Genomic DNA, 21,982 nt, shown 5'->3' with positions numbered 1-21,982 from the left:
TTCTTTTTAATAAAACTAGCACTCGACAGTACTGCACATTATAAAAAAACCTATAATAATAATATAATTAGATAAAATGATTTAATGCTGCAATTCAAATCATTGTGCTGCTCCTTCTGGCGTGCTCACCTTGGGAGGCAGTGAATAGACTTCTTCTACTACTACACAGTAAAGGTGCTATTTGTAATTTTTCGTAGAGCATAAATAATATAAAGTATGCCTGTTAGTATTGTCGCATCATCTACGTGTTGTTTCACAATTTGTGTTCAAATATACGCTGCTTAAAGGGTTGTCAAACCGCAACTATCTATGCTAACCATTAGCATGCCAAAAGGGATCTCCCATTATATGTTAACATTAAAATAGCGGGCCGTGCTTAAGGCAATGTAGTTTGGCTGTTTTAAATATACAATGTGTAATTCTCTTTATTTGATGTTTAGTTTGACAGAAAACCTCATCCTGGTGTGGCATTAAATAGCTTGAAGCCTCTTTTTTCCATGTTAAAAAAAAAAAAGAAATTCACTATTTGGCAGACTGATGCTTATTGTAAAGTATGCTGAGAAATTTGCGCTAGCAAGTCAAAATAAAAATATCAGCCTGATGACGGCTCGTGTGGCATTGGATCATACTGGCTGGCGCCTGTATGACTTGGCATCAGTATCAGTATCGATATTAACCACTATCTTGAAGTTGTCCAATTCTGAATTTGACCAACATTTTTTGCCACAAAAAAAACTGCAGAGTTTAGAGCATACTTCAGTCTGCACTTTTTCTTTGGCTTTTTTTTTCGTTGCCAAAAGAAGAAGCACCATCAACAAGGGTGGTGGAGAAAGAGGAAAACAGGTTGTCAGTGCAGCTGAACGGCAAACCAGGATTTCTCTCCACAGATGTTTCATTCAGGCTGCCATGGCAGGCGGGCAGGCGGGCAGGAGGGCAGGAGGGCAGGAGGGCCACTCCACAAGTGCTCCACTACAGACACAATTCAGATGCCTTTTGTGTGCCCGAAGGGGAGGAACGCAGCCCACTGTTCAGCGCTCCTCCTCCTCCCGCTCGGAAACAATCGGGGAGGGTCTCGCCCGGAGCCGGGTCAACAGAATGGGCTGTGAATCCTGTGCCTCTGAATCTGCCGGGTGGGTGGTCCGGCTCACTCGCTCACACACATAGAAACACTCTCCTCCTCCTCCTCCTCCTCCTCTTCTCTCCACAATTAGCTCATCCACTGGGCTCCAGCTCAGCCTGCGAGCTGCTGGTGCCTGAGGCTGGCCATGGATGAGGGTCTTTCTCCAAGGCGCGGACCCTCACTTGCATAAAGCGTACCACATGAGGATGCGTCATTGCACCCACTTTCGTGAGCACGCTTCCCCAAAACAATGACACAAGGGAACACTATTTGGTAACTTGAATATAAAAAATACAAAAAGAGAAAAATTGTGTATATATATATATATATATATATATATATATGAAAAATACAAACATTTTGTGACTTGGTTGGTCAATCACTTTTTTTCTCAGTTGACTTGACACTAAAAACTAAATCAATTTAACAGCTAAATGAATATTTGAAATTTAAAACACATACAAATATAAGAATATAACTAAAACCACAGATAAAATGAACTGTTCTAATTATTTTTTAAATGTTACCTGCTTATTTAAATGTTTTTAATAACATAATTATAATTAATATAGAAGAATAAGAACACAATGGAAATAAATAAAAATGAAATAAAAAAAATTTTAAGTGTTAGTTTAAATTAAATGTACCCAAAATCTATATCTATTGATATGTATTAGCATAATACATATACAATTTTGTTTAAATAAATAATCATAATCATGAAAAGAATAGAATAGAATGGTTAAATGAGTAAAACAAAGACAACCAATTTTATACAAAATTGGTTGTCTTTAAAATAAATTAATATATGATATATCATTTATTTTATTGTATTATTTTTTCATTGAAAAACATGAATGCATATTATGTATAAATATAACTCCAAGATGTACCTCGTTATATATATATATATATATATATATATATATGAAAATACAAATAACTTGAAAAAATGCTATCATAATTACATTTAAATATTGTGATAAATATTAAAACAAAAGACCTGGTAAATAATGGTAAAATTAAAAAGAAATGATAATGAATAAACTATATGATGCTGACATGTCATTATGAATAGAATAACAATATAAACTAAATATAAATAAACTAAAAGATAAGTATATACTAAGGTTATTTTTCTTCTCCATAAAATCTCTTCTTATGCTCTTTTGGGTAAACCTTCAATGAGCTGTCCTTACCCTAAACTACAGCGACATCTAGTGAGTCAAAAACAGTACTAATGGATTGAAAAAGTAGAATAAAAACCATTCAGAAAAGGTGATTAGTGCTGAAATGATGTCTTATTATCCATCAGTGTAATCAAACGAAAATTGATTCCTGGATTGACCCTTTGAGCCTGTTTAAGTCTGTCAAATGAAGTCATATGAGATGTGCGAGTCACATTGAAAGTTTGTAAATGTCACTCACGTCTCATCAGAATGTGAGGAAACGTACAGTAAGTGCTTCCTCTAGCTTGCACCAGTTTAAGCAAGACAGAGTTCATCCTGCTGTGGTCTGTGCCTACCTTCATCCTCTTTTTGACTTCCATCTGTTCCACAACTTCAGCTCGAGACTTAACGATACACATTCTTCCTATTTTTATTCTTGAATTCTTTTCACGCGCACCATGCTAGCATTTACTCCGTCCTTCATTACACTGGGTAAGTTTATGTGCATTATAAAGCAACTTAACTCTGACAGGTTAGGAATGTTCGACAGAAAAGAAAAATGGTTATTGATGTAAATAATACTTTTCTTCTCTTTTTTGCTATTTTTATGCAGAGTATTTATATTCACATTTCCCCAATTTTATTTTATTCATTTATTTTAAAAGAACAGCGTAATCTTAAACATTGGTCAATTAGACTATTAAGAGAACCCATAGTTTACATTAATTAATGGTTATTGATGTATATGGAATGTATTTCCCATTGAGATTTGTGTATTTTTTTTACATATATTTTCTGATTTTTTTTTCTTTCTTGGGCACTTGTATTGACTTCATTTATTTCATTGACTGTGTTTTAAAGGGGCATGTGATCATACTAAACATACGTTAGGTAAATTGAATGAGTATTCATAGCCTAAATACATGAAGTTACTGATGTAAAGACTATTTATTTTCCTCATTTATATTTTTAAGATTTGTTTTATTTGATTAAAAAATATATTTTGCAATTTTGCTTTTCTTTAATTGATTTTATTTGGTTGTTTTTAAATTACTTTCTTGATCATTCGTTGACTTTTATTAATGTAAATGCAATTTATATTCTTAATTATTATTATTTTTAAAATGATTTATGTCAATAGATTTTTTAAATATATTTTTCATTTTAAATTAATTTTCTCAATGATTTTAAAGTCCAGTCAAGACCATGCACAGTACACATCCCTTACCACTGAATGATTAAAATGCATTTTTTCTCATTCCTTAATTATTATGTCACCTTATTTTTTAAATTATGATTTATTTCTCTCTTTATCTATATAGATTTATATATTTTTCATTTCATTTATTTTATTAGCTTGTTCTTATTATTTAAAAAGATTTTTTCTCATTTACTTTGACGTGACAGACATTGGTAAATAAAATACCGAACATCATTTACATCTGTTGATCAAAATGCTATTTTTTTCTTTTTTACCCCTTAGTGATTAACATTTTACATTTATATTATTGTACTTTTAATGATTTAAAAAAACGTATTTTCTTAATTTATGTTGTTTTTTTTTCTCATTTACTTTAAAGTGACAAACATCCATTAATTTCCATCCATTGCACATGAATGAATGTGGTTGGATGTTTGCTGGCGGTCGGAATGGCAGCCATGCTTTTGTGAGACTGCCCCCTGCAGGGCAGCTGTGGCTACACAAGTAGCTTACCATCACCAGGGTTCAACTGTGGAATGAACGACTGATTGTGCAATTATAGTGTCTTTGAGTGCCTTGAAAAGCACTATTATTATTATTGTTAACATTCACTGATGCAAATGCAATTTTTTTCATTGCTTTTTTAAATTGTTATATTTTTTTTGTTCAATTGTTTTTTTTTATTTCTTTTGCAAATTTTCTGCCTCGCCGCCTTATTTTCTTAATTTGCTTTAAAGTGACGAACATCTGTAAATTCAACAAGAAAGGTCACATAAATAACATTGATTGACGCGAATGCATTTTTTTGCATTTAATTTTTTAAAGTAAATGTAAAAATTTTATTAAAACGTATTTATGTTTGCTTTCATGTATTTTAAAGAGACAGTGCATCTTAATTAACATTGGTAAATGTGACAAACATCTATTTACATCCATAGTGAACTGAAGGCTAACAATAAAAATTCATACGCAATAGAACAATTCTTAAACCTACACTAGTAACGTGTAGAAACGTTGTGTAGTGAGGCAATACATTGCATTTCTGAAAACGGTGTGAAAAGGCCACGCTAATCTCGACCGTTTGCCTTCCCCCAGGCGTGCTTTTGATCTCGTTTGTGGCGTCGCAAACGTCTCCAAGCTCTACGACAGACTCGGACCGACTAAACTTCACCAATGGTTTCTACTCTGAAACTATCGAAAACAGCAACAGCACCATCATGAGTAGCACCATGAGCTACGCTAACACCAATGGTACCACCACGCCTTGGACGGCTCAGGAAGGTACAGTATGCAAAACATCTAAAGCAGTCACTCTCGAACCTTTTACACAAAGTACCACCTAAAAAAAAAGACTCATCATCCTGAAAAACATTTTTAAACAACAGTACCATAGTAGGCCTAAGTGTTCATCAAAACCGACTCCATGTTTTTCTCCCCTAAAAAGTAATTTCATATTATTGTAAGCCAGTACCAATATGCACACGAATATTACACTGTGCTTAAATATAGGACAATAAAACAGTACTTAAAAAAAGATTTCAATCAAATGTATCGTACATGAGTTCAAAAATATATACCTAAATAAGTTTTAAAACAGTTCTTCAAGATAGGCGACAATATAAATATTTGATGTTAGTGTATCAATATTGTATTGTAAGAGATAATGCTGCAATATTGCCTCGCGTCGTGCACAAACTGCGATTTTTCATACAACTTTTTAATTATTTCCAAAATATCGTGTGGAATTCCAGTTATTAGGGTTTTAAGATGACAGTGAAGATATCAATATTTGATGCTCGCATGTCGATACAGGATTGTACAGGATAACAATGGGATGAATTGCGATGTCAATATTTTTTCCCACCCCTGACATCGTGCACGATACCGATTCAAACATATTTGTACAACTTTAGAGACATATTTTTTTAAACGAAAATATGCAGTGTATTGAAAACAAACAAACAAAAGCTGCGTCATAAAAGGTGTATTTGCTAGTTGTTTGGCGAAAATATCGATAGCTGATGCCACTGTTTTGATACTGCATTGTAAGTGATAAAGATACGATATATTGCGAGATCAATATTTTTTTTTGTGTGCATGACGGTCAGGTCATTTGAACCGAATATTAAAAAAAAAATATATATAAATTCCCCGAAAATGTGGGTTGAACTCCAGATTACAGCAACTTTATACTTTTGACTTTATTGACGCAACTAATGGGATCTTCTTGATTCAGGTAACAAATCTGAAGGCACATCTTATGAAACCACACCTGCACCCATGACCACTTCCTACATCTACTCCACCAAAATGAAGGAAAATCAGAAGGACAAAAGTAAGTCATTTTCCACGTATATTAGTCACTCGGAACTAAAGTGGGCTAACTCCGTTTTGAGGGAAATTGATTTCAAAATGTTCCGGCCGCTACCGAATGACTGCCACTAAATCTTGAGTGTAATAGTGGTCCAAGTCCAAACAACTGTCAAATCTATCAATATTTCATGAAATATCCATCCATATTCCATCCCGCTTCTCCTCACTAGGGAGCCTATCCCAGCTAACTCTGGGCAAGAGGCGAGGTACACCCTGAACTGGTCGCCAGCCAATTGCACATTTCATGATATATGATTTATTTATTTATTATTATTATATATATTTTTTTAACATTCACTTATACTAACATGCAGATGCACTGGCACTGGATTGTGCCCATACTGTATGTCTAAATTGGAACTAAACCTTATTTTAAACCAGTATTCATTCATAGTTTATATTTATCATTTATATTTATTTTATTCATAATTTTTGTTTCTCAAGAAAAAATAAGGACTTTTCCGAGACCGACACGGAATTCCTCATAAGTAAAAAGCCAGACTGTTCAGAGTAGTCTTAAAAAAAGAAGACAATCTTAAAAGGATAATATTGTATTTTTTGAGAAAATAAATTTTTTTTTTTTTTTTTTTTTTTAGATAACAGGTAGAAACTGACGAGACTAACGTAATTTTTTTCTGAAAAAAAAGGGCTTTTTTCTAGAAACAAAAAGGAATTTTTAGGCCAATAGTCTTCTTACAAAATAAAAATTAAAATCTTACAAGAAGCTCAATTGTATTTAAGGTTTAAATTGTATTTGAGATTAAAATATTAATTACAGTATCAGAATCGAGTTGTAATTTCTCAAGAAAAAATGAGGAATCTTATGAGACCGACACTGTAACTGTTATAGATAAAAAAAGTGGACTGTTTTGAATAAGATAAACAATAACGATAAAGGTTTTTTCTTTCTTTAAAGACGATTTTACAAGGATAGTATCGTATGTTTGGAGAAAAATAAGTTGTAATCATACAAGAAATAAGTCATTTTTTTCCTTTTGATAAAGGGCAGAAACTTAAGAGACTAATGTCATATTTTCTGAGGAAAAAAGTTGGATCTTTACTCGGAAAGAAAATAATTGTTGTTTTTTTGCCAAAAGTCTGAATCTCACAAGAATAAAATCATATTCTGTATTCAAGAAAAACACGTTATTACTAAGTTTTAAAAATGAATTTTTCTCATATAACAGTCCTAATTTTACGACAGACATACTTTTCAAGAAAAAAAAAAAAGTTGTAATCTTACAAGAATAAAGTTGTACTTATTTTTAGAAATAAAATGTAGTTTTAGGAGAATAAAGGAGTGTTTCTTTTCAAGAAAAAAGTTGTAATATTAGGAAGATTAATTCATATCTTTGAAAGGAAAAAAAGTCCCAACTTTAAAAGAATAATGTTGCATTTTTTCAAGAAAAAAGGTTGAAGGTGATGAAGACGTATTTTTTTTTCTTCAAGACTTACATCATATTTTTTTAAGAAAACAAAAATAAATAAGATTATTCAGAATCATACAAGAATAAAGTAATTTTTTTTTTAGATGGAGATACTCTTCAACTTTTGTAAGAAAAACATACTTTTTGTTTAAAAAAAAAAAATTGTAATCTTACAAGAAAAAGTTATATTTTATACATTTCCGGTATCTTTTTTGGAACAGATACCACCACAGCAAAGCCTTACACTACCAAACGCTACGACAGCACTGGTGAGTGGCCTTTAGTTTTCTCTTCCATATTTTTTTGTATTTAATATGACATCATTTATGAGTCTTGCCCCTAAATGTTACTTATTAAAAAAAACCTTATCTGTCCCTCCAAGCCATCATCATCCTCGTTTTGATCATCGTGGTCGCCATCGGATTCGGTATCGCTTGCTACATCTCGAAGAGGCGAGGAAGGGTTAGTAGCTACAAGAGGCGACAGTGGATATAAAAAGTCGACACAAATGCCAGGTTTTTGTGACATTAAAAAAAATGAGACCAAGATAAATCATACCAAAAAAAATAAGTGAAGAAAAATGTTGGGAAAAAAAATTAAATAATTAAGCTTTTTTTTGATGTATTTATGCTTGTATTTATTTATTTAAAGTCAATCTTATGAGAACAAAGTTGTTGTTTTTAGAAAAAGTTGTAATTTTATGACAACAGCTATTTATTTAGAAAAAAAGTCAGAATTTTGCACTTTGAGCTCCTTGAAAAAGCGCTGTATTCTGTAAGTGTAATGCAGTTAATTGTATTTAATTTTCAAATGTTATGACAATAAAGCTGTATTTTCTTTGCGAAAAAAAAGTAATAATATTACAAGTATAACTCATAAAAAAGATGTAATATTACCAGAACAATGTTGTATTTTTTCAAGAAAAAAAATAAATAATTCGACAACAAGAATTTAATATTTTTTGAGGAGGGAAAAGTTGCATCACATTAATGAAGCCTTATTTTTGGAGAAAATAAATCATGATAATACGAGATTAAGTTGTTTTGGAAAACCTTGTAATCGAATTACATTCAAGTCTTTTTTTTCTAGAAAATAAATCCTAGTAATACAAGTATAAAGTTGTATTTTTAAGGATAAAATAACTATAAAATAAAAAGTACATTTTTCTTAAGAAAAGAAATCATAATCTTACAGGAATAAAGTCCCTTTAAAAAAAAAAAAAAAAAAAGTCACTTCAATAAAGAAAATCAAATTTTCATACAATTGTACATAACATAATCGTCGAAGACTTTTGCTGTGTTTTAGCGCTACGCTGTCGACTTCTCCACGAGGGCGGATGAAGCCAACATCCCTCTGAGCACCGGGGAACCCGTGTCAGCCAATGATAGCGCGCCACACAACGGTGGGTGTACACGCTCACTACATACTGTGGATATAAAAAGTCTACACACCCCTGCTTAAATGCAAGGTTTTGGTGATTACAAAAAAAAAAAAATAGACCAAGATAAATCATTTCCAAACGTTTTCCACCATTAATGTGACCCACAGCCTGCACAACTCATTCTAAGAAAAAGTCAAATCAAACAAACTGAGATAATGTGATCACACAAGTGTGCACACCTTTTACAACTAGGCATGCAGCTGTGTTCTGAATTAACCAATCACATTCAAACGCATGTTAAATGCGGGTAAGCATACACCTGATGACATTTAAAGTGTGACTAACCCAAAATAAAGTTCAGATGTTCTATCCTACCTGTTACCCTTTCTAAAAAAAAAAAATATATATATATATATACATATATATTTATTCCCCCAAAACCTGGCATTTGAACAGGGGTGTGTAGACTTTTAATATCTACTATATATAAACGATATATTTACAAATTGCTACCACAATAATACGTTAACCATCCAGGTTTGCAGACGTTTGAAAGTGGAGACAAGCGATCGAAAGAAGAAGAAAAAGAAGAAGCAGCAGCAAAAACTGTGGAGGAAGATGAGCCAAAGGGTAAGAGAGCGACTTTTGTGATGAATTAACATCCTCTTTCTTAAGACTCACACCCAATAAAAAAAAACGGAAGTGCACTTTACTGCAAAAAAAGCTCCCTGCACAGTGTTAAATATAAACTTGAATATTCTATTCATGTATTTTGGGGGAATTTCTTATTCATTTTTTTCCAATAAGAAAGATTGTGAAATTAATTCATCTCTGCCAGGGCCCAACTCTTCTGTCTCCCTCATAAAACATTGAAATAAAGATAATTTTTTTCAAGCAAGTACATGTTTAAAAAAAAAAAAAAAAAAAAAAGTTAACCATGTGAAATATGGCAATATGGGCATAGTTTTAGAGATAAAGAAAAACATGTCATAAGAAAGCTCTAAAAATAAAAAATAAAGAATTCACATTATATTTGGACTTAAGTCTCATAATTATGACTTTATTACAAGAATAAAGTGGATTTTTTAAATTTTAAAATATTTGAGAGGAAGTCAAAATATTACAAAAATGAAATCCAAATATATATATGGTGAAGTTTTTGCACACTAGTTCAACCTTTTCTTGTAATAATTTGATTTCATTCAAATAATAAAAAAGAAACCTTTTTGCAACAATTTCTACAAGAATAAAGTCAAAAATCTTTTTCAATTCTCATTAATTACATTTTTAGCCTCCTGATGTCGACTTCATCCGCAAAAATAATCAACTTTATGATAATGACCACAATAAACTCAAAATCTGTTTTTAATTCTCATAAATTTAGAATTTTTCAGACATTACTTAAACCTTTGTCATGTAATATTTTGACATTATTATCATAATTATGACTATTACATAATTATTGTATGAATAACGTTGGCATATTTATAAATCTTCTTGAAACTATAACTTTTTCACACAAAAGTTCGAGATTATTTTATTAATATTTTAGTAATTACGACTGTATTATGATAATTATTACAAATAGTTTTTAAAAAATGTAATAAAATGACAACTTTGTTTTTATGATAGTTGCATTTTATTTTCCTAATATTGGGATTTTAATCTCCCAATATTTAGACTTTTTTTCTGCATGAATGTGAATTTATTCTGATAATTACAAGAATAAAGTTGATTCCCCCCCCCCCCCCCCCCCCCCCCCCTATTTTCATAAAGTGCTGATTTATTTTTCCATGTTATTATTTGGACTTGATTTTCATCATCCCCAATTTATTCTCGTGCTATTTGGACTATGTTATCTGGTCACTGTACGACTTTGGTCTTCACAGTGGCCGTGACTGTGCTCTGCAAGTAAACCTGTTGACCACACGAGGGACCCTGTTGACAAAACTGGTTACTGTGAGAACAACTGCTAGTTACTCTTTACTCCCGGAGTGACCATGGCCACGACAGAGAAAAAGGTTTTCTCTTTCTATGCTATGTGACAAACTATATTATGTTTCCAAAGGCATTTATGATGGCGTTTATATATTATGAGCGGACTTCTCCTCTTATTTGACGTCTCCATCTGTCTGCGAGCGATTGAAGAGTTCCTGTTTGACTCTCAGCTTTCTTTCTTTCTTTCTTTAATTCCTTCCCTCCCTCCCAGGCTGTGTTAGCATTTACTGCGGTCATGTTTGAGCTTGCCACACGGCCCTAAGGCAGGTCTTTCTCTCTCTCTCGCACAGTGTTAATGGCCAATTTGGAAAGAGAAGGAACAGTCCTTCCTCTCACGGGAAAACGAGTCATGAAACCATGAGGCGGACCGAGTCAACAAAATATTGATTGAGGAGGAATAAAAATTGCTTTCTCAAACTAAAAAGCTTTACTGTAAATCAATTTCATCCGTTAGCTTCATCATCAAGTGAAATTTTAACGAAACAAAATAAATAAATGAAAAAAAATATTGGAAAAAACTGTGATCGACAAAACGTTGACAAACGAAACATTGATTAAAAACAAAGGTTTGATATTGTGCTTTTAATAAAGTGAAATTCTATATATATAAAGTTAGGAAGTGGTATTTTTAGCATTTTGACTTTAGTTGCATAATATTACTAATTATGAATTTGTATTTCAACTTTATTCTCACAATTAGTCGTAATATCATAAGCATTACCGTAAACCACATACTTTGACAAACAATAAATGTACTTTGACTCCAAAAATATAACATCAGCCTCACAATATTAAGCTTGCGTATCGACTCCCTCCAGAAAATTGTTCAGAAACTCTGAAATGTAATCATTTATTGTTTATAATCCGGTACCTCGAAATGACAGTGGCCCTAATCTCAGTTTTCCCTGCACCTAACACCCCCACTCCCAGCCCCCCCGGTCTCATAATGACATGTCCGCTTTACTTTCCCACACATCCAACAGCTGCAGCGTGTCTGAGCTCTTCGGTAATTAGACCACCCATTAGCGGCATACAGACTTGGAATGTAACGGAGTACAAATACTTCATGACTGCACTCCTCAAGAATTTTCACACACTACACGCATCTGTACTTGACTGTGTTATTTATATTTCTGGCAACTTTCACGATTACTCGACTATGTTTCCTAAATAAAATGGATACTTTTACACCGATACGTTTCCCCTCACAAGCTCCGTGACTACATAATAAAATCCCAAATTGTTTTTGGACATGACCTATACACATCAAGACACGCAATTTTGAAGTAAACTCAATAAATTGGAAACAAATACAAATAAATAAACTACTACTGCTAATATTTTTACTTCCAATACCTACAGTTGATACAAAAAGTCTACACATCCCTGTTCAAATCACAGTTTTTTATGCTATCAAAAAATGAGACCAAGATAAATCATTTCTAAATGTTTTTCAACATTAATTGACCTATGACCTGTACTACTTCATTGAAAAAAAATCAAATATTTTTGAGGTGGGAAGTAAACATAAACAACTGAGATGATATGGTTGCACAAGTGTGCACACCCTCTTATAACTGGAATGTCACTGTCTTCAGAATTAACCAATCACATTCAAACTCATATTAATGGCAATCAGCACAAAACTGCCACGATTTAAACTGCCTCTGATTAAACCCAAATAAAGTTCAAATGTTCTAGTAAGCTTTTCCTGATTTTTAATACTGAAGTACAGCAAATGTAAGATACTTTTTGACACTTTTAACCAGGTGACATTGTAAAAGACAATTTTAAACACTATTTTTTTTTTTTTTTAGATATTTTTACTTTTGCTGAAGTAATGCTTTCAGGTACTTTATTCAAGACTGGCAGCACAAAAATGCAGAAGTTCGATTTTCTTTCCTGCACAACCCTCCATTCTCCAGGTGCACGGGAAGCAATGAGAGAGCAATTTGTGTTTATTGTCCCCTCACAGCTGAAGCTGAGTCTGCATCTCCACCTGCAGACGATCTACAGAACAAAGCCGAAGACGCCGAGCCAGTGAAATCCGACGAACCAGACCAACAAATCTCCCACGGGACCGCTGAGGCGAGTCCGAAGAACGAGAACAATAGCAACAATGCCGACGTGATGGAGAGGAAAGGTCGCATGTCTGATACTCATGGAACTGTCAAATCAAATGGTGAGAAACTGTCAAATCGCTTAAATCGCAAATCAACTTTCACCACCGAAATGAATTCAAATGCCATTCATTTGTTCCACCCCCTCCTTGAGCCGTCACCTTATCGTGGTGGAGTGCTTTGTGTGTCCCAATGATCCCAGGAGCTAAGTTGTCTGGGGCTTTATGCCCCTGGCAGGATCACCCATGCCAAACAGGTCCAAGGTGGGGGACCGGACAAAGCACGGCTCCAAAGACCCCGATGATGAGAAAAATTATTGGATCGCGTTTTCCCTTGTCCAGACGTGGGTCCCTGGGGCCCCCCTCTGGAGCCAGGCGTGGAGGTGGGGCTCGAAGGCGAGCGCCTGGTGGCCGGACCTGCACCCATGGAGCCCGGCCGGGCACATCCCGAAAGGGTAACGTGGGTCCCCCTTCCCATGGGCCCACCACCTGTCGGAGGGGCCATAGGGGTCGGGTGCATTGTGAGCTGGGCAGTGACCGAAGGCAGGGACCTTGGCGATGCGATCCCCGGCTACAGAAGCTGGCTCTAGGCACGTGGAACGTCACCTCGCTGGCAGGGAAGGAGCCCGAGCTGGTGTGCGAGGTCGAGAACTTCCGACTAGATATAGTCGGGTTCGCCTCCACACACAGCTTGGGCTCTGGTACCAGTCCTCTCAAGAGGGGTTGGACTCTCTCCCACTCTGGAGTTGCCAAATATTGCCCGCTGGCTCGGCGCCCGTACATTGGGGTTCACCCCAGTGGACGAGAGGGTAGCCTCCCTCCGCCTTTGGGTGGTGGGACGGGTCCTGGCTGTTGTTTGTGCCTATGCATGTCTTGGACACTCGGGTGAAGAGAGGGGCGGAGCTGTCAACTGATCATCACCTGCTGGTGAGTTGGCTGCGATGGTGGGGGAAGATGTCAGTCCAATCTGGCAGGCCCAAACGTATTGTGAGGGTCTACTGGGAACGTCTGGCAGAATCCCCTGTCAGAAGGAGTTTCAACTCCAGCAGAACGTCACCCCCGTCTCGAGGGAGGCGGGGGACATTGAGTCAGAGTGGACCATGTTCCTCCCCTCCATTGCCGAGGCGGGCGACCGGAGCTGTGGCCGTAAGGTGGTCGGTGTCTGTCGTGCCGGCAACCCGTTGGTGGACACCAGCGGTGAGGGATGCCGTCAAAATTGCGAGCACAAGGCACAACAATTACCTGCACTTTTACTTTCGCTACTAATGGTGGCTGGATGTTGTAAAGTTGTGGAGTGTCTGAAGCCCACTTGTAAAGTCACATTTATTTGTAAGCAACAAAAATAAAAATGAATCAACCGGGCGATGGCTGGTAACTTTGAAAACTTGTAAACTGGAGCACTGTCAAGGTACCACTTTACTCACACTCTGTATTTAAATAAAAGCAGAAATACTTCTGCAAAAAAAAAAAAGAGGTAAAAATAGAAGTACTGATTCAACTCCTTTACAGACTATGCGATTTGCTTAAATACAAAAGTGGTTGTTGCGACTATTGGCTAGTCACTCCCATGATTTGTTTGCCACAGTTTTGGGACCAACTGGGGCTGGATATTGATGCACTAACCGGAAAATAATTTCGTAGTGCTCGTGATTTGAATAAAAAAAGTTTTCATGCCATGAAAACAACATGTTCCCATGGCTTTGCTAACGTTGTGAACTGACTGGGAAAAAAAAAGATGAATTAGCTAATGATGACAACTGAAAACAATGACAGTATAACCTAAAAAAAAATCGACTTAATTACAGTAGCGAAGTATTTGTACTTGTTACTGTACTTGTACTATACTTATTTGTTGTTACTGTAACAAAGTATGTGTAATTTGTTACTTTCCACCACTGCAATTGGCCACCATGCAGCAACATGACGTTATAATGTTATTCACCATAGTTCCTCTTTAGCAACTTATCAAGTTTCATCACTCATTTTTGGGTCAGTGTTGCAATATTTTCCACATAAGACAATGTTGTTGAGTAAACTTGAAGCCATTTTTCAAGTTCATGAAATGCAGTACATAGCACTGTTTAGCAGCTTTATTTTAAAATGATGTAATGTTCCCTCGCATATTAATGATTCGCTACTCACAGATTCACCAAGTCACAGATTTCTTTTTTTAACCTTGCCTCTGCTGTTTTCCTGAAAAACACAACTATTTGCTCATATAAAAGTATTGCTTTGGTGCCATCTTGGTGCCAAGAAACTATGTTGAAGTTAGTTGAGGAGCTTCATGTATTGCTTTGCCACCACCTGTAGGCAATTATAAACCTTTTGGAGGGGCGTCAATTACTTACGCATTTTCACTATAGGGAGGGAACACTGTATTACATATTGTAATAGTATGTAACATTACGACTTAATTATTAGAAGAATAATGATGAACTATTATGACAATGAGGTCGGTTTATAAGAAAGGAAGGAGCGAAATTTTCCAAAATCAGAATAACTTTTCTGAAGGGCCCCACCTAAAAAAAGGTTACATTAAGAGAAAATCTATGTCATGAGAATCAAGAAAAGAAATACAAGAAAAAAAAGTCTGAATAGTAAGAGAAATAAAAGTACATGAATAAAGTTGTTTTGAGGTGTCCAAATTCCTACACAAACGCAATTTACGTGTGTTACGTGTTGTAATGACAATAATGAAAAAAAGTCAAAGAAATATCATAATAGAATAGCAAAATGTACAGTAATTCACGACAACGTTGTGTTTTTCTCATTGTATGACTTATTTTGAATATTTCTCTTTATCTCAAATCGCTTATGACCCAAAATTCACAATAATTCCACGATTACTGGCAAACCCTGCTGGCTAGCTTTACCTCACATTACAGTATATTGTCTTACTTTAGACATTCGATATTTTAGAGTTGGTTAATGGTAGGTGAGGTATTGATGGGATGAGCAAGCAACTTTGTTTGTTAGTTGTTGTTTTTTTGTTAACTCGCTCCTTTGTTAGTCAGTCCGTCAGTCAGTTAGTTTCGTCGCTGGCCAATTGAACCGCCGGGAGGATGTCCTGTAAGCACCCCAATTGTCACACTGGTTAACCTCGTGTTTGTTTGTCATTGAAGCAGATTTCAAATCGCCTGCCATCTTTTGGGAGATTTCACTCGACGGCCAGGTGTGAGAAATTACCCCACCCCCAGTCGCTGTGCCGATCTTCATAAAACACGGTATGTCACACCGCAGCTGACGTCTGGCCAGCTCAGCTAGTAGTAACAGGAGATTGGTCTGCAGAAATCCAGAGTCAACTTAAAACCACTGGACTGAGTGTGGCCCCCAACGTCCACAAATGAAATATTATCAGATGCAGAAATTGACCAAACCAATCAATCTTTCAGCAATACCTGTATATTGGCTTTTTATTGGCTATACGCAAAGTTTGAATGCATTTAAAGGCTGTCAAAGCAACAGGTGGTGCTATAAATCATAACTGTATTCCTGTTTTAAGTCAATTAGAAGCCTGATGGTGGCTAACCCAAATTCTCCAACAAGAGCCAACCCTACCGTAACCATAAACTCTTAACCCTAATCCTAATTGTACTTTTCACCATCACTATCTGGATAGCTGCTTACTTGCTAACACACCATAACTACCGGTAATTGTAATGGTGAGGTGACTTGCTTTTTTTTTTTTTTTTTTTTATATGCATATTTGAGTGCCAAATTAAACCACACCTCAAAAGACTGCCATCTGCAAACTCTGTTTGGTTCTTGACTATTATGTTGTAGATTTTATGTTAATATGGGCCCTTGGCTTTCTCTAACGACTTCAGTTCATCATTAATGAATGCTGTCTGTTTCTGTGTTTAGCAAGCTTTCCAATGATACCAAACTTTTAAAAATGGGGTAGATTGAGAAAGTTATTAAAGTTATGTAAGTTTGAAACTCGGATTTCACAAAAAAAAAAAAAAAAAGGTCACACCTAAAATCTCGATCCCCATTGTCCTTGTAGTATGACGCTGGCCAGAAATGACTACATTTTCAAAGATTTTAAAGAGTCATCTTTCGTATTATTTGTCACAGGAAAATTATATTTTGGTAATATCCTTTAAAAGATCTCTCTGATAATGCTGGTTTCATGTAAATTATCGATACATCCATTTTCTGTAGCGCTTATCCTCACTAGGGTTGCAACTGTGTTGGAGCCTATCCCAGCTGACTCTGGACGAGCGGCGGGGTACACCCTCAATTGGTCGCCATCCAATCACGGGGCACATATAAACAAACAACCATTCACACTCACATTCACACCTACGGGCAGTTTAGAGCTTTAAATTCACGTGGGAGGATGTGGGAGGAAACCGGAGTAAAACAGAGAAAACCCACGCAGGCACAGGGACAACATGCAAACTCCACACAGGCAAGGCCGGATTCTAACCCAGGTCCTCAAAACTGTGAGGCGTGGCGCTAAATTATCTAATGTGACTGGCATAGGCGTAACTTCCCCTCTCGCAAACGTCGCCAACTTTGAATACCGCTGTTGAAAAAGGAGTTGACAGGACATAGAACCTGCTACTGCAGCACCAAAAAGTCACAGGTGTGACGTGAATAGCTACCTTCTCTTTTAACGATTGCCCAGTTTTGTTTAATGTGTTTTTTTCCCTACAATTTAACAGTTTGCGGTGGGAAAGGGGAGAGAACGACCAGCTGTTCCCTCTCGAGGGGAGGGCGCTTCCCAACTGTCCTTCCCAGCTGTGCTGCGTCATTAGCTAGCCTCGACCGCGTATCCTGCACTTGCGTCGCTAGTCTGCTACTGTTTTATACGCTGCAATAACATTTGTTTGCTGTCGAGTGAGCAGTAAAAACAGAGATCCTTGTCCCGTCTGCACGCCAACAAAAAAGAACCACCCTCTCCAAGTAAAGCCCATCCACAAAAGAAACCATTTTGTCTGTGGGGGTCCAGCCTTGGACGAGCCGTCAAACATGAAAGCCTGGCGATGCTGACGGGAAAATAACATGCTGCGCTTCCCTCCTTGCCTAATTATGCTGCTGTAGTTTATGACTTGTCAGCGAACAAGCATTACTCGACAGCGCCCCGATGACGAATGGCCTTTCAACTTTGCCTCTCTTTTCGTTTTTTTTGTCCAGCTTCCAAAACCAGGTGGGAAAAAGTGAGGAGGTCACTTTTTTTTGCTTATTCCACAAATGATTCGACATGTTCCCTCACTGACTCATAATGACGATTTTGGTCGTATTTCGGAATGTATTATGTAATTTCTCCTAAGACAAATCCCTAGATTGTTGACTTAGCATTTGCTAAAATGCTAAAATATGCGATTCTCAAACGTGACATATTTTTTCCAAATATGACCTCGAAGTGCCACCTTGTGGCGCAATCTGTTAGTTTGTCTGAGACTTTGAACTAATGCAACTAATACATTTATTATTATGTATTTACATTTTATCATGGTTTACCATTTTAGATATATTTATTTAGATATTTTACATATATATTTGTGTAAAGCACAAATATGTGGTTATTTCCTAAATAAGGATTTATGGTTTTAATCGACTTTTTTAAAGAACTCATCTGGGGATCCTGTTATGTTCATTCAAAATTAACAAAAGTAATCAAAATGGATTACTTTCGCAAAGTAATCGAAATAGTTCCACTACTATTACATTTTCAACAGGGTAACTTTTAATTGTAACTGTATTTCCAAAGTAATCTTCTCATCACTGGTACATTCACCTGACTTCGATTCAGGCAGCGTAGGTTCCGTTCCCACGGTGACGGTGTGCATGTGAGAGTGAATGGTTGTCTGTCCCTCTGTGTGCCCTGCGACTGACTGGCGACCAGTCCGCAATGTATTCCGCCTTTCGCCCGAAGTCAACTGGGATACGCTCCAGCTCCTCGTGACCCTGAACAGGATAAGCAGCATAGAAAATAGATGGGCGGATGAAGTGATGTGTACTGTTAGCAAGTTGCCTTAGCTATGCTAGGTAGACATGCTGGTGTCTAGTCTTATGGTGTGTTCACACTGGATGCAATATTAACTATTATTGCGATGTGATTACATACAAAGTCAATGCAAATGCACAAATAGGTGCAAATTCGTGCCAGGTGACACGAAAGATGCGTTTGGCGCGGCGCGAGTGGGGCGAACCCGTGAAAATTCGCTTCTTCGCCGAAATTGGAAAACTCCAACTTTATATTATGATCGCAAGTCACATTAGCTACTTTGGTGTGTGAAGTGTAATGCTGTGTGAGCAAATTAGCTACTCAGTCAGTGAAGGATAATGTTGTATTAAAAAGTCATATTAACAATATTAGCTACTTTGTGGGTGATACTTGCTCCTTGGCGTGTGAAGGCTAATGTTGACTTAGGCCTGATCCACACAGTTTCTGTGTTACAGACCCCACACATGAAAATAAAAAAAATAATAAAAATCACATTCAGAGAGTGTCAGCCCAACCCGTTTCGGACCCTATTATTGGAACAAATTCACTTTTACCACACTTCGGACCACAGGAAAATCACATAAGACATAACATAGTCTGGCATTTGTCATCCTTGGTCAAGAAGGGAGAAAATAAAAACATCACAAAACAGCTCCATTATCATTATGTGTGTACAGGTCCTTAGACGGTCGAGTTAGCAACTTTAGGTAATGGATGGATAAGCTAATGTTGTGTAAACAACAATTTAAACAACTGAAACATGTATGCGATTGACTTGCTCTTGTTTGAATCCCTAATAACAACATATTAATAAAGGCAACTTAAATTGGGACAAATCCTGAACCAACGCCTATCAAGGGAATCCTCTGATTTAAAGGCCCTTCTCGCTAATACACGTAAATCTCATCAATGGCGGTGTGGAAGGATTATGTCAGATAGCCTCTTGCTCAAACAGCTGTTTCTACGTGGAGGTCAAAGTTCACGGCAGAGGCCACATAAACTTGGACAAAGCAGAAGTTCCAAGTGGGCAAAAAGCAGGTGACGGCTGTGGGACAGGATACATGGCTGCATTGCTTTCATTGTTCACTCACTCACTATTTATTTCTTTCTTTTTCCAGATTAAGAGACAAATGACTTCAGAAACGAAGAAATGCATTTGTGGTAATAATTAATCCAAGGTAGCTAAAAAGTTAAATATTTGAAAGTGTTATAAATGACTCACTTAACATCAGTGTCAGCTTTACGCTTTTTCATAAATGTATGAAACAGTGTAGTAATAGTAACACATGACATTGTAACATGTAAAAAATTTAAAAAAAAGATTAAAAATGCTGTTTTTTTTGTATAATATTATTTTGCTGAATTTTTGTCAGATATTCCAAAAAGGAGGTTATACAATATTAATTTTGTTTGCTTATTGTCATTATTGTTATAATGTTTTTGTTTTAATTGTTTATCTTGAATTGTTTTTATTTCTTAAAGTTTGGTTCTTATCTGTGTACAGCACTTTGTTTTTATCTGTGTTTGTATTTGCAGTGCTTTATAAATAAAGTTGAGTTTAGTTGAGTTATAATGCTGTACAGTATTTTGTCGCTGTCCAATAAAAAAACATGAAACTCAAACATTTTTGTTCTAATCCAAAAAAACAACAAAAATGCTTTTCTGCTGTTTTGGTTGGGGGAAAAAAGTATTGGGTATTGGGGATACATGCTTTTGGGATTTTGCATATTGCTGTCCAATGGAAAGCATGTATCTCAAGGTTTTTTTTTTTTTTGTTTTTTGTTGCTTAGCTGAAAAACAACAACAAAATATTTCCTTCATCTTTTGGAATTCAAATTTGAGCTACATTATCTTTATTGGACATTGTTAATTTGCTGTAAGGTGTTTCCCATTGGGATAGAATACTACGTTGCTAACATTTGCTTAGCAGTATCTAGCATTTTTTGTTAGTGTTTTTCGGTCGTAACAAAATCGGCATTTCAATTTCGATGTGTCGTTGTACCTTAACATTCACTGTAAGTTGTTTCTGAGTTGAATTAGCACATAAGATGTGTTGCTAACCTTTGATTAACCAATGTACCAGAAAATATATTCGTACCAAGTGGGTTTTTTGTGGTAAAAATCATCAAAATTTCAATTTGAATGTGTTGTATTTGTAGTAATGTGTTTCCAAGTTGGCTAGCGTGTTAGCGATGTTAACATTTGTTTAGCTCTACACAATGTACTAGCTAAGCTATTAACTGACAGCGTGGTTGTTTTTAGGAGCGTAATCAAGTCATCATATCAATGTGTTGTTGTGTCAGAACAATTGCAATATGGTGTTTCCCAGTGAGTTAGCATGTTACCTATGTTGCTAAATTTTTTTAGCCAATGTATTAGTTCAGTATTAGTAGCTAGCAGCTTTTTTGTTGCCGGTGAAAAGGTCAACATTTCAGTTTGAATGTGTTGTTGTGTCATTAATTTAATCCGATGGTGAACAATCCGGAGGTGCTCAGCGCACCTTTCTGCGGGATTTTGTATCATCTTTCCCGTTCACGGTGTTACGTTTCCCAGCATTTGGTTGCGGTCCAATGGTTAAAAGCAGCCTGTTTCCATGGGCCAGGGTCGATATCAATCCGCCCGCGGGATGCTTGAAGTGGCCGTCGAGCAGGTGAAAATTTGGAGGTGCGCTCGAGACGGAAGTAATCGACCGCAGTCATGGCAGGCCCGCATCGAAGAGGAACCCAAAACTCTTCTTCCTCCGCATTCAAACATCTCCGGTCTCAGTAGCCATCGCTATTTATACGCCATGTGTATCTACAGGACGGACGTTTAGCATGCGAGCACTCACAGTAAAGCTATCTTTTCAGTAGTTCATCAAGGGGGAACAATCTCTGCTTGTTTATTTAGACATAACAGTGCACTATTGCAATTTTTCTTTTTTCAAGGTGTGTCCGGGGTGGACATAACCCAGGGGGTGCTCAAACTGCCTCTAGGGCGTGTGAGATTAAAATGTTTTATGGTGGTCTGGTATAATAATAACGTGGGGGAGAGGGGGTGTGCCAACTCTGCAGGATGTTGACAGGAGCGCGTTTTATAGTCGTAATGTATCATATCTGATTTTCAGATAATCACTGTAGTGTGACTAATTGATTGATGTGCGGCAAAACATTGTAATATTAGCCGAGTGTTGCAAATTTAGTTAATATTTTGTCCTGTTTACACCGTATTTGCATGATTCAAAACTTCATTTGCTGTA

At 36.3% G+C, this 21,982-nt stretch overlaps 1 protein-coding gene across 5 annotated transcripts; it reads left to right on the top strand.

Annotated features, from left to right (window-relative positions):
- The first annotated feature begins 2,606 nt into the window (after positions 1-2,606).
- Positions 2,607-20,366, top strand: si:dkey-27h10.2 (uncharacterized). 5 transcript variants are annotated; one of them, XM_061770910.1, is made up of 12 exons: positions 2,614-2,781; positions 4,586-4,771; positions 5,727-5,825; positions 7,512-7,559; positions 7,673-7,752; positions 8,596-8,692; positions 9,209-9,301; positions 12,645-12,851; positions 12,944-13,052; positions 13,131-13,715; positions 15,914-16,012; positions 19,863-20,366. In XM_061770910.1, the coding sequence occupies exons 1-10, from the start codon at positions 2,748-2,750 to the stop codon at positions 13,675-13,677; spliced, it is 1,500 nt and encodes a 499-aa protein (XP_061626894.1). In that variant the 5' UTR covers positions 2,614-2,747; the 3' UTR covers positions 13,678-13,715; positions 15,914-16,012; positions 19,863-20,366. The 5 variants fall into 5 exon arrangements, with proteins under 5 accessions (XP_061626893.1, XP_061626892.1, XP_061626894.1 ...); XM_061770909.1 differs by having other exon boundaries at positions 2,607-2,781; positions 12,675-12,851; positions 12,944-13,715; XM_061770908.1 differs by having other exon boundaries at positions 2,613-2,781; positions 12,944-13,715.
- Positions 20,367-21,982: the final 1,616 nt, after the last annotated feature.

This window comes from Phyllopteryx taeniolatus, chromosome 4, assembly GCF_024500385.1.
Source record: "Phyllopteryx taeniolatus isolate TA_2022b chromosome 4, UOR_Ptae_1.2, whole genome shotgun sequence".
NCBI lineage: Eukaryota > Metazoa > Chordata > Actinopteri > Syngnathiformes > Syngnathidae > Phyllopteryx > Phyllopteryx taeniolatus.
This window is presented reverse-complemented; position numbering and strand designations above follow the sequence as displayed.

What these genes read in the sequence shown, in the direction of transcription:
- si:dkey-27h10.2 (XM_061770908.1), top strand. Translation starts at nt 2,748, where the DNA reads ATGCTAGCATTTACTCCGTCCTTCATTACACTGG. An exon ending in TGATAGCGCGCCACACAACG is followed by an intron (nt 8,693 to 9,208) that starts GTGGGTGTACAC and finishes TTAACCATCCAG; the next exon opens with GTTTGCAGACGTTTGAAAGT. An exon ending in GGAGGAAGATGAGCCAAAGG is followed by an intron (nt 9,302 to 12,644) that starts GTAAGAGAGCGA and finishes GTCCCCTCACAG; the next exon opens with CTGAAGCTGAGTCTGCATCT.